Source organism: Drosophila persimilis, unplaced genomic scaffold, assembly GCF_003286085.1.
Source record: "Drosophila persimilis strain 14011-0111.01,24,50 unplaced genomic scaffold, DperRS2 tig00000606-arrow-arrow-pilon, whole genome shotgun sequence".
In the NCBI taxonomy this organism is placed as follows: Eukaryota; Metazoa; Arthropoda; class Insecta; order Diptera; family Drosophilidae; genus Drosophila; species Drosophila persimilis.
In genome coordinates, this window is record NW_020825324.1 from 960,645 (window position 1) to 972,142 (window position 11,498).

Consider the following 11,498-nt stretch of genomic DNA (forward strand, 5'->3'; position numbering starts at 1 on the left):
GTGTTTGTGCTTGTGTGTGCTTGTGGGCAACACAACAAGCATCTCAGGATGCTGTCAAATGTTTGGTAATTAAAAAAGAAGAAGCAACAGCGGCAGCAACGCAACGCTGGGAAAGTAATGGGAAAGAAATTTCTTGGGCCAAACGAAAGTCAAATGAAAATGAAGAGACGAAGAACAAAAAACCAAGGAAAATTTTACAGTTTTCAAGGGAAAGAAAGCAGATGAAAATCCCATATCCCAATATCTCTCAGATGTCTGTCTGAGAGGGAGGAAGGGTAGGGGAGCAGCGGTTTCGAGGGGGTTGCTTAATTTCAATTATTTCATTTTCCTTTTTTTTTTTCTCTCTCTTTTTTGTTTTTTTCGAAGCTAATTTGATTGAGTTCTTGTGTAAGATGTCAAGGATTTTTCAGCTGTGATTCAGGCAGTGCCTTTTTTGACAGCTCTAATTTAACCTTTTTCATCATCTACTCGTCGGAATCTACGCTCGGAAAATGTTCACAAGGGTTCGATAAGTAACCAAAGATGTTCACGTAAATTTCTATAATTTATATTCCCATCTTAATAAGGAAAACCATAAAAAAAGCAAATGGAAGTGGATGAAATTTCGATTAAAACTTGTGCGAACTGATACAACTTCGTTGGGAAAGGAATCCTGAAAGGCATCTCTAAAAATAGGTCAAATGTGGAAATATCTCAATCGTATATTCTGGAATATTGGATAGGCACACAACGAGCAGAAGAAGTGGAAAGGAAGAGGAAAGGGTTTATTTAGGAATTTCAAGGTGGATTTGGGAGTGGGCTATCTTTTACTCTGATTTCAGAACCATTTGATGCTTGTTGGAGATACGTACAAATCGGTAGAACTGATCGCCCGCCCGATCCTTAACCTTATTATTGGCGATCTGGGGAAGGGATGCCCTGAGAATGTCAAATATAAAAGACCCGTTATGCGAAGCAAATCCCCGGACGGAGAGCAAACACAAACCACAAAAACACAGAAGGAAAGACAATGAGAATGAGGAAAGCAGGGAAGCAGGGAAGTGAGACAGACCATCTGAGACAGACCAACACATGTTTGTGGGACTGGAGACCCGAAGAGGGGGAAGTTCTTTTGGTGTGGCAAAGGACGGGGGGGGGGGGGGGGGGGGGGGGGAGAGAAATCCACAATTTGCACATCGATCATATAGCATGAAAGGAGAGAGAGATGGGTAGAGATTCAGAGAGAGAGGCACAGATGAAGATAGAACTTTGGTTTGTTCCACTCTAGCTCTGCTCTCTGCTCCTTTGCTCCTCTGCTCCTCTTTTACTCCTGTACTCTTCTCTCTTCCAACTTCTTGTCTTGGTACTTTCCTCCACTCATCGTATCATCTCCTCCTCTCTGTCTGTCGTCGTCCCCCAAAGACACAAAAGCCTGTCAAGGCAAAGAAACTATTGTGCGAGAAGTTTTTTCCGTCTTTTGCTTGAATCAAAGGAAGATTCTTTTTCTTTTTCCTTTAGCGGATACATACCACTAGCCATCCCGCTATATATTTATGTATCTGTAGCTGTAGCTGCATCTGTAGCTGTATCTGTGCATAACTATGAATCATGGTAAGTGCTAACGCTGTATATATGTATGTACTGGCGTAGAAGGAGAAACAGAATGAGAGAACCGAAAAGGGAATACGAGAAGTAGAAAGAACAGCACAAAGGCAGAGCCAGAGCCAGAGCCGGAGCCAGAGCACATTTCAAGGATTACACACTTGGATGTGTGCGTGTGAGCGAGAGAAAGAGATCTACTGTCTTTTCAAGGTATCTACAAGATACACACAAGCACACACTCGCACACGGATGCACGGATACGAAACAGAGGTAGACAATTTCTACCTGGACAACAACCGATCAAAATCTCTGCCGAAAAAAAAATAAAAGAAAACGAAAACGAAATGTGGAGGAAAGAGGAAGATAGAAGGCAGTAAAGGAGAAGAGCAAGAGCGAGAGGGAGAGGGAAGGACAGAGTGTGTGCGTGTGGCAGACGGAGAGAGCAACATCGTTGCCGAAAAATTAAAATTACAGATGGTTTTGTTGCTGGATGAGCATATGTACAGGAAACCAGTTTTTATGTTCAACAAACAAAACCAAGAAAAACGCACGAACGAGAATCGAGTGTAGAAGATACACACACACACACATGCACACCAAAAGGAGAATAAGAGGAAGAGAAAGACGATGGACAGAGCAGCGTTATGATGACATAGCCGCCACGCCGCCGCTGCTGCTGTTGCTGTGGCTGTGGCTGCCGCACATGCGCAACGCCAGCTTCGTGTCGTTCCGTCAATTGTGTATCTTCGAGATACAACTTGGCACTAGCACAAGCTACAGTGCGTTCAGCCAGCATTAGATTGGGTGGTGCTGGTGCTGGTGCTGGTGCAGCAGGGGAACAAACTGTACAATGAGAACGCACGCCTAGTAGTTCGTATCTCCTTTGGGGGAGGACCTCACCCGATCGCCTCTGGTTGGGGGACAGGTCCCTAAGGAGAACATCCGTTTCGGTCCTTGAAGCATCTCTTTGTTTCCATCCCACAACCAGTTCTCCTTGGCAAGCATTTGCTGTAGATCGGTTGAATCATTTGAATAGCTGGGTTTTTGGGTCGTATACTTCTGGCACGCACTGTGGCTTGTGGTCTATTTTATGTGTGTGTTTCGTACAATTTGCTCTGCTGTTGCTAGCCGTCTTCCGCCGCTCCTACCCTCCACAGCTTCTTTGCCCCTCAGCATGGTCTTCGTTTCTATTCCCCCTCCCCCCTCACCACCCTGAGGCACAGCCAGAGAGAAACACAAAGAAGTTGAGATACGTACGTGCAACATGTGTGCGTGAGATGTTTTTGCTAGGCTCAGCGTCAACAGCGGCAACAGCGAAATCCTGGCTATGGCCATAGAAATGCTTTTTCACGCAAGCAGTTTTCAAGGATAGCACAGCGATCGGCAGAAACCAACGGAGAGGCGAGTCCTTTGTCCCTCGCATCCTCAAGGATGTGCGCACATCGCACACCGGGGAAGGGAAGCCAGTTCCTGCACACACGCACACGCACACACACATATCCGTATCTTTGTATCTACACATGTTTCTTGTCGTGTCTTGTCTTTCTTCCTCCTCACTTCTCGCCATCTTTCCTTCGCTTCTTTCTTCGCCAAAAATTGTGCCGCAAACAAAAACCCGCCTGAACTTTTCCGTTTTCTGCGATTCTCAGCCTCAGCTGGAGAACAACAAAGAGCAGGGATATAGAGAGACACAGAGATATATATACATATATATATAAACATATACGGGAGAGAGAGATAGAGAGACAGAGAGAAACAGCAGTGAAGAAGAGATATTAAAGACACGCACGTAATTTCTTTGGAACTAGCAGCCGAATACACAAAACTGAAACCACAACAACAACGAATTTCTACAAAAATAATTAAGAAACAAAAGAGCTAAAAAAAAACATTTATTTAAAATTGAATCGTGAGAAGGGAATGGGTCCAGCGTTAACCGATACTATGTACCTCCTACCAACGAAATGTTTAAGGCTATTATAATCCTATAGATGTATGTATGTATATCCTGTATACATGTGCATACAAATATCATAGTCCTTGGCCAAAAACAAACTTAAGAGTTCGAAAAGGTATGGGAATGGAAAAACCAAACTCTACGAAAATCGTTTGAATTTAGTATTGAATATTCTATAATAGATTTTGATATTTCAAAGAAATTTCAGAACAACTGAAAGAAGAATTATTGTAAAAATTAGCCAGCAGAACAAAGAGTTGGGTACAAAGAAATCGTTAAAAAGGGACCTAGTAGAGGTTTAAGAATTCTAAAAGTAGCCGCAGAGGCAAAGAAAATATAAACCTGTATGTTGAGGCAGGAAAAAAGGCAGGCCGAATAGCTTGCTTCTCCAAAACAATCTAAAATCGATGTGAAATATCTTTGTAAGAATGATACGAGATACCACTGCCTGGTCAAGATGTTTGATCGTTTGTGTTGAACCTTTCGAAATCGGACCCATGGCCCACTGGAAGCCCACTCCAAGGGCTGTGTAACAACTGAAAACCAAAATACCACCAAAAATATGGAAATAATAAAAACATAAAATTTGTAATTTTCACTTTTTTTGTTTCTTTTTTGTCTCGTTTATATTTGTCATTTAAAAAAATACTTAGAAGGCGTGCCAAAAGGGAAAGCGTTAAGTAGGTTAACAATTAGGTTAAAAAAAAAAATAATTGTATAATAATAATAAACAAGATCTTCGAGCAGTGGGGGGGATGAGGAATGTTGGCATGCGAGTGGTTTTTGTGGGAGGGGGGAATTAAAAATAAATGAAAAGTTTAAATAATTACAAATGGATTTATTCGTGGAACATAAATTAGGGGCAACTAAACGTAATAAATATATAGGTTTATGTATAGGTTTATATATGTATATATGTATACTATATATATACGCGTGTTTGTTTGTGTGTGTGTGTGTGTATGTGTTTGTGTCTCTATATGGTATAATATCCCTGATTTATCGCATTTGGCGTTTTTAAGGCTAACAAATACACATGGATATGTATGTCTAGTATCTAGATATAGTATATATATCAATTGGCATTTAGTTTCTGCTTTTTAGTGTACATATCGTGTATATGGCATTTGTGGTTCTCTTTCTATACTCCTCTCGTCCTATCGCTCTGTTTCTGTCTCTGTCTCTCAAAAGAGAAATCATATTATAAAAAAACAATCATTACAAAATACTATTCGAAAAAAAAATACATATATATATGCTCTAAGATTAAGTACAATTCGAATATCCCAAGCTTTATACATATGGTATGTATATATAGAGTTATATATTATATGTATGTATGTATATGGTTGGGAGTATATACACATATACGCGGGGCGCCCTGTTGGTATAAGCGTTTCGTTTCGGTGTTTGCTGCTGTGTTGCTGAGGTATACTTGGAGGTGTTTGTTTTTGTTTATCATTTCACATACAAATTAAAAGTTTTTTAGAATTACAAATTAAAATAGGGCGTAGGGCGTAATTAGAGTACAAATAATAATACAACATTTAACATACGAGTAAAATTAAATAATTTGCTGCTACAACAATTAGGAATTCTCTTGCTTTTCTCTGCATTTCGTTTTCTTCGTACCTTTTCTCTGGGGAGATACTTTTCTCTATATATATGGCAATCTCTAATTACAGGAATGAATTGTGGAATTCTGGAGTGTTTAATGGGTTGGATTTGTTGGGGGGAGAACAGCCTAAGGAGTGGCAGTCAAGTCATTGAAATGCTGCGGCTTTGGTGATCAAAATCAAAGTTACAAAAACAACAAAATACTTTTAAAAACAGCAAATTATTGCCTGCCAGGCAATAAAATATGTTTTCTTAATTTGAAAACTAAATCAATGCGCGAATTATATGACATTTTAAGCACAAAATCATGTTTAAATATGAAATTGTGCAGTGGTGCTCAAACTGTGGGTCGGTGGACTGCTTGCTTGGACTGCAGTGCAGCTGTATGGGACTGCTCGGAGCGGGAATCACTTGACACTGTACCACTTGGAAGCAGTGCTCATGTCAATCACTTGGCTGGCCCTCAACTGCAGTGCGGGTCAAACTGTCTCTCTTTCTTTGCCACAAAGCTCAGAGCATTTCACAACTTAATAAGCCCACAAATCCGATCTGATCCTAGTCCCTGACCCGTGATCCCTGATCTTTGATCCCTGACCTATTAATACAATTCAATATCTTTCTCAATCATCTCGTACTCCTCGTCGGGAAACTCGTCCTTGATCAGCAGATGGTGGCTGTCCTCTGCGGCGGCTGTGACCAACAAGATTTGCTGCGCCTCCATTTGCTCCACCATCTGATCCTCCTCAGCCTCGTCCAGCAGCAGCTCCTCCTCCCCCTCCTCCTCATCCTCATCGTCCTCCAGCAGGCTGTCATCGTCAGCGGCCACATCGTCGATGGATCGCTTCAGATTAAGACTGAGACCGGGATTCAGTTGAGGATTGGAGTTGGGAGTGCTCCTGGGCGACAACGACGACACGGCCGTCATCGTCAGGGAGCGGGCAAAGGCCGCCTTAATGGGATTAATGGACGGGGCAGAGGCAGGAAGGGTGGATACGACAGTAGTCACCAACTGTTGCTGCTGCTGTTCCGACTGCGAGGCTGCTGCAGCAGCAGCGGCTGCCACAACGGCGGCGGCTGCGGCTGCGGCGGCAGCAGATTTCTTGCCCACAACCCGGGGTCGATTGTGGGTCTCGAGGTGCTTGCGCAGGTGATCCTTGCGACAGAAGCCCTTCTCGCAAATGTCGCACATATGCTGCTTGAGCCCCGTGTGGATGGCCTCCACGTGGCGCCGCAGATCGGTCTTGTGATGGAACTGCTTCGGACAGAGCTCGCACTTGTGCGGCTTGTCCTGGGTACGGTGCCGGCCCAGGTGTGTCGTGTAAACATCCTCGCTCTGGAAGCGCTTGCCGCACTTCTGGCAGCGGAACGGGTACTCACCGGAGTGGAAGCTCTTGTTGTGCTGCGTGAGGTAGCAGTTCTTGGTGAACTCCTTGTCGCACTCCAGACACTTGATCCGCCCGGAGGGCAGCGTTGTCGAGTGCGGCGATGTCGATCCCACGCTGCTGTTGCGTCGCCGCTTCGTCGTGGATGGTGTGGCAGCGGCCGTTGCTCTTCGCTTTTTGGGCACCGACTGTGCCACCGTTTGCGTCGGTTGCTGTTGCTGCTCCACCTGCACAAGTTGGATCTGCTGCTGCTGCTGCTGCTGCTGCTGCTGTTGATGCTGTTGCTGTTGTTCCAGGGCTTGCTGCTCCATCTGTTGGTGGTGATGGTGCTGCTGGAGCTGGTCGATCTGATGCTGCTGAATCTGATGCTGGTACTGCTCCAGCTCGTAGTCCTGCTGCTGCTGTTGCTGCTGCAGCAGGGTGGCCATGTCCAGCTCCAAAGCGGGCGTGGCCCGCGAGCTGCTCACCGTGGGGGAGTAGGGGGTGCTGAGCACTGTAAGCGTGGGCGTGTGCGCCTGCTCCTGCTGTGCCTGGGCGTGGGCCTGGAGGGCCGTCGTCAGGGTGTGCACTGGCGGCAGGTCCCCCTCCTGTGGCGATCGCTGGGCCGCCACCGTCGAGTAGGGCGAGAGCGGGGCATAGGGGGCAAACAGGGAGGCGGGCATCAGCTGCAAGACCTGGCCGTCGCTGGTCGTGATCTGGTGGGGATGCCCATTCGTGGTGTAGCCAGACTCGACGCCGGAACTACCAATAATAGTGTGATAGCTCGTTGTGGGATCCAGCGGCTGCAGCTGCTGGTAGCATGGCGGCGGCGGCGGCATGATGGGCATGTGCATGGTGTGCGGCATGGGCATGGTGCTGGTGATGTGCAGCGGCGGCGGCTGCAGCTGCAGCGGCTGCAGCTGCGGCGCTGTGGTGGTGATGGGCATGTGCATGGTGGGCGGCATGGGCATGGGCATGGTGAGGGTGGTGTGGGTGAGCGTGTGCTGCTGCTGCTGCTGCAGCGGCGGCGGAGAGCTGCTGGTGCCCGGCGAACTGCTGCTGTGTGGCATATTGTCCTGCGGCAGGATTAGAGCCCCCGGATCCGGCTGCTGATGCTGCTGCTGCTGCTGCTGCTGCTGCAGGTGCTGGTGATGATGCTCCTCCTGCTGCTGTTGTTGTTCCTCCTCCTGCTGTTGCTGCCGATGCTCCTCCAACTGCTGCTGCTGCTGCTGATGTTGGTGGTGGGGGTGGAGCAGCGCCTGGTAATGGTGCACCAGCTGCTGCGGCTGCTGCTGCATAGTGTCCATACTGGTGGTGGTGATAGTAGCTAGCGGCGTGGTGCTGGTGCTGCTGCACTGCAGCATACTGCTGGGCATGGGCATGTGCATGGGCATGGGCATATCCAAAGCCAGCATGTTGTAGTCCATTCCCATAGGCGGCAGCAGCGACTGCTGCGGCTGGCCCATTCCCATAGGCGGCAGCGGCTGCGGCGGCGGGGTGGTGCGCGAGAAATCCATTGCCTGCTGCTGCTGCTGCTCCTGCCGCAGCGGCGGCTGCTGCTGAAGATGGTAGATAGTAAGGGGCGAGAGTCTGCTGTTGCTGCTGCTGATGCTGCTGGTGTTGCTGCTGCTGCTGACCGCCGTGTTGGGAGTGTTGCTGCTGCTGCTGTTGCTGTTGCTGTTGGAGCTGTAGGGACGGGATGCCGCCGATGCCGATGCCAGCAGATAGCTGACCTGCTGTTGCTGTTCCTGCTGCTCCAGCTGCTGCTGCTGCTGCTGCTGCTGTAGGTGATCTACTGCCCGCTCCTGATCCTGCTCCTCCTCCATGGCCATTAAGCTGCTGCTGCTGCTGCGACTGTTGTGGCTGTTGTGGGTGTGATTGCTGTCCTCCAGATGTTCGATCTTTATAGCTGCCATTGCTTCCGTTTCCATTGGCATTGTGGCTGTTGTTGTTGGGGTGGTTTTGGGGGTGGTGGTTGTTGTTGTTTCGTTCAGCAGGCCCCTCATTTGGGAGGACGGCATTTGTGTGATGTTGTTGTTGTTGGTGTTGAGTGGGGCGGAGGGACCTGCTAGCCCGTTTGGGTGACCGTTCAAAACGGAGTTGTTGTTGTTGTTGCTGCTGCTATGCTGCTGCTGCTGCTGTTGGAGATGCTGCTGCGAATGCGAATGCGGATGCTGCTGCTGCTGATGACTGGAAGCGTGCTGTGGTGAAGCGTTTGTCGTGGATTGCACTTGTTGCTGCATGCCGTAGCCGTAGCCATTGGCGCCGCCGTTGCCCGGATACCCGTTGCCGTTGGCCTGCTGCTGCTGCTGCTGGAGCTGGTGTTGGTGGTGCTGCTGCTGCGTGGTGGGCGATGGCGAGGCCGAGTACTGGGACATGGCAGCGCCGCCCACCGCTCCCACCCCGCCTCCGCCGCCATAGTCGGGCGGACTTCTAGGCGGCTCCGGTGGTTGCACGTTGGCCGGCGGTGGTGGCTGCACTTGGGGCACCGCCGAAGCGGCCGCGGCAGCTGCAGCAGCGGCCGCAGCTGCGGCGGCGGCATTTCCGCGCCGACTGGGCTTCGTGACGGGATCGCGCGACGGATGATGGTGTGCCGAGATGGGCAGCGTGGCTGGATCTGGCTGGCCGCTCGACTTGACCGCGTTCTTGTGCAGCGTCGTGTTGTAGTGGCGCTTCAGGTGTCCGGAGCTGGTGAACCACTTGTTGCAGGCCGTGCAGTTGTAGGTCTTGGGCCTGCGCGCCTCATTCGACTTCCAGGTGGCCGCCTTGGCTGTAAGGCTGTTGGCCGGCAGCACGGAGCTAGAGCTGGGGGGCTCGAAGCCGCGATAAGCGGCCTGCTGGCCCACGGCCACTGCTGGCGGGGCGCCATCCTGGCCCGGTCCGCCCGTCGTTGTGCTGGGGAACTCGGCCGGACTGGTGGCCACATTGGCACACAGATCGACTCCTCCGCCACTGCCAGCCGTCGGATCGAATGACTTGTCCACGTAGTGCTGCGAGTCAGGGTACTCGGACTTGATCAGCCCGTGGCCTCCGTACTCCTGCTTTATGAGGGTAGCTCCGACGCCGACTCCTCCGCCCGCCTGGTGGTAGGGCGACTGCTTCGGCGAGTAGTACGGCGACTTGTCAACGCCGACGCCCAGACCGACGCCAAGGCCGAGGCCGAGACCCGGCTGCTGCTGCATGTAGGGGGGCAGTCCCTCGACTCCCACTCCCGTCTGAGGCTGCTCCCAGCTGTGGAGCGCGCGCTGCTGCATGGACTGCATGGAGTGGAGGGGATCGGGCAGCGACAGAGGCAGGCCGGCGACGACAGCCTCGTGCTGGTGCTGTTGTTGCTGCTGCTGCTGCTGCTGAAGCAGCTGCTGGTGGTAGACCATCTTCTGGGAGTCGAGGTCGAGCAGCTCTCCGGGATTGGATCCGCCCGGTGGCTGAGGGGTGGGCATCTCCTCCTTGATGTACGGCGAGCTGGCGTACCCGCTGCTCCCGTACGGCGACTCGCCGTGCACGTTGGCGATGTGCTCCTGCAGCTCCTGTTCGTTGGTGGTGAGGATGCCGCACTTCTTGCACTGCAACTTGCAGCCCCCTCCGCCGCCAGCTCCGTTGGGGGAACCGGGTGGTCCACCCAGCTGGAGGTGCGAGGAGGTCGATGTGGGACTGCTGCTGCTGACGACGCGCGGACTCATCGCTGATGTGGTGGTGCTCACGGCGCTGGGAGCACTCACCGCCTCCTCCGCGGCGCTGGGTAACGCCGATGTTGGCGTCTGCAGGTACGGATGGTACCGCACCCCTGAGCTCTGTGCCGCATGCTTGCCGTAGTCGCCGCCGCCCACCAGTCCACTCCCAAAGCTGTAGTCGCTGCTCTGCTGCTGCTGCTGTTGCTGTTGCTGCTGGTAAAACTGCTCGTAGCTGTTGATGTAGCTGCTGGCGTAGCTCTGCTGCTGCATTTCACCGCCGTATAGGCCGCCGTACAGCTGTTGCTGCTGCTGTTGTTGTTGCTGCTGCTGCTGTTGGGACTGGCCACTGGCGGAGTACATGTGATGTGTGGCATAGGGCTGGTGGGTAATGCCCGTTACCTGTGGATCCGTGGCCATGCTCTGCTGCTGCGTTTGTTGCTGCTGCTGTGGTTGCTGTTGCTGCTGCTGTTGTCCCTGGGGCTGCTGCTGCTGGGGTGGCTGCGGTGTGCCGGGCTGGTTATCACTGGAATCGGCTGCGGCGCTTATTGTGGCATTTGGGGTTGCCGGGGCACTGTTGACACCGCCGCCGGCTGCTCCTGTCCCAGCACCACCACTGCCGCCGCTGCCAACTGCTGTCCCTCCTCCTCCTCCGCCGCCGCTGTCTGTGGCACTGCTTGAGGCCAGAGCCTCTGCCGCATGCAGTGGCGGCATTTCACTTTTTATGCTCGCCATGTACCGCTACATAAGTCAACGGCGTATCGCTCGTGCTCGTGCTGTTGCTGTTGTGTCTGCTGCTGCTTCTACTGCTTGGGCTGCGGCTGCGTGTGCTGCTCATGTGGCCGCTCTTCCTGGAGGTGCGTGCTGCTGCTTGAACTGCTTCCTTCCAACTGCTTTAACACTCCTGCTTCTTCTTGTGCGTATCGGGCCTAGGCTTGCATCCGCGCTCGCCTCTTTTCCTTCTCCTCCTCTTCTTTAGATTTTGTTTTCTTTTTTGTTGCTTTTCGTTGGCTTTTTGTTTTACCGTTCGTTTTATTTGTTATTTTTTGTTTTAATTAATTTGGTTTGGTTTTCATTTGTTGTATTTGGAACTGCAAATAATTAAATTATTTGATTCGATTATTAATTGTTTTAAGCAAAAAAAAAAACAAGAAAAACAATCGCACACACACATACACAGACAGACAATCATCTAACTGTTCTTTGCATTCATTTTGGTTCGAGTTCTCTTTTCCTTTTTGCTGCACTTTTTTTGCACTTTTTTGAGAAAATTCTTAAGAAAATACAGATGTAATTATAGTTTTGATTTTTACA

At 50.6% G+C, this 11,498-nt stretch overlaps 1 protein-coding gene across 1 annotated transcript; it reads right to left on the bottom strand.

Annotated features, from left to right (window-relative positions):
* Window positions 1–4,769: 4,769 nt before the first annotated feature.
* LOC6603922 (hormone receptor 4) lies at window positions 4,770–11,181 on the bottom strand. Its single transcript, XM_026990752.1, has 2 exons — window positions 8,254–11,181; window positions 4,770–8,175 (listed from the first exon to the last, which is right to left on the bottom strand). Exons 1-2 carry the CDS (start codon window positions 10,917–10,919, stop codon window positions 5,754–5,756), a joined length of 5,088 nt encoding a protein of 1,695 aa, XP_026846553.1. The 5' UTR covers window positions 10,920–11,181; the 3' UTR covers window positions 4,770–5,753.
* Between the last annotated feature and the right edge of the window lie 317 nt (window positions 11,182–11,498).

Bases quoted from the DNA above. Each gene is read 5' to 3' on its own strand.
- LOC6603922 (XM_026990752.1), bottom strand. From the start codon at position 10,919: ATGGCGAGCATAAAAAGTGAAATGCCGCCACTGCATGCGGCAGAGGCT. The intron at 8,176-8,253 runs GCAGGTCAGCTA...CAACAGCAGCAG, and splicing joins GAGCAGCAGGAACAGCAACA to CAGCAACACTCCCAACACGG.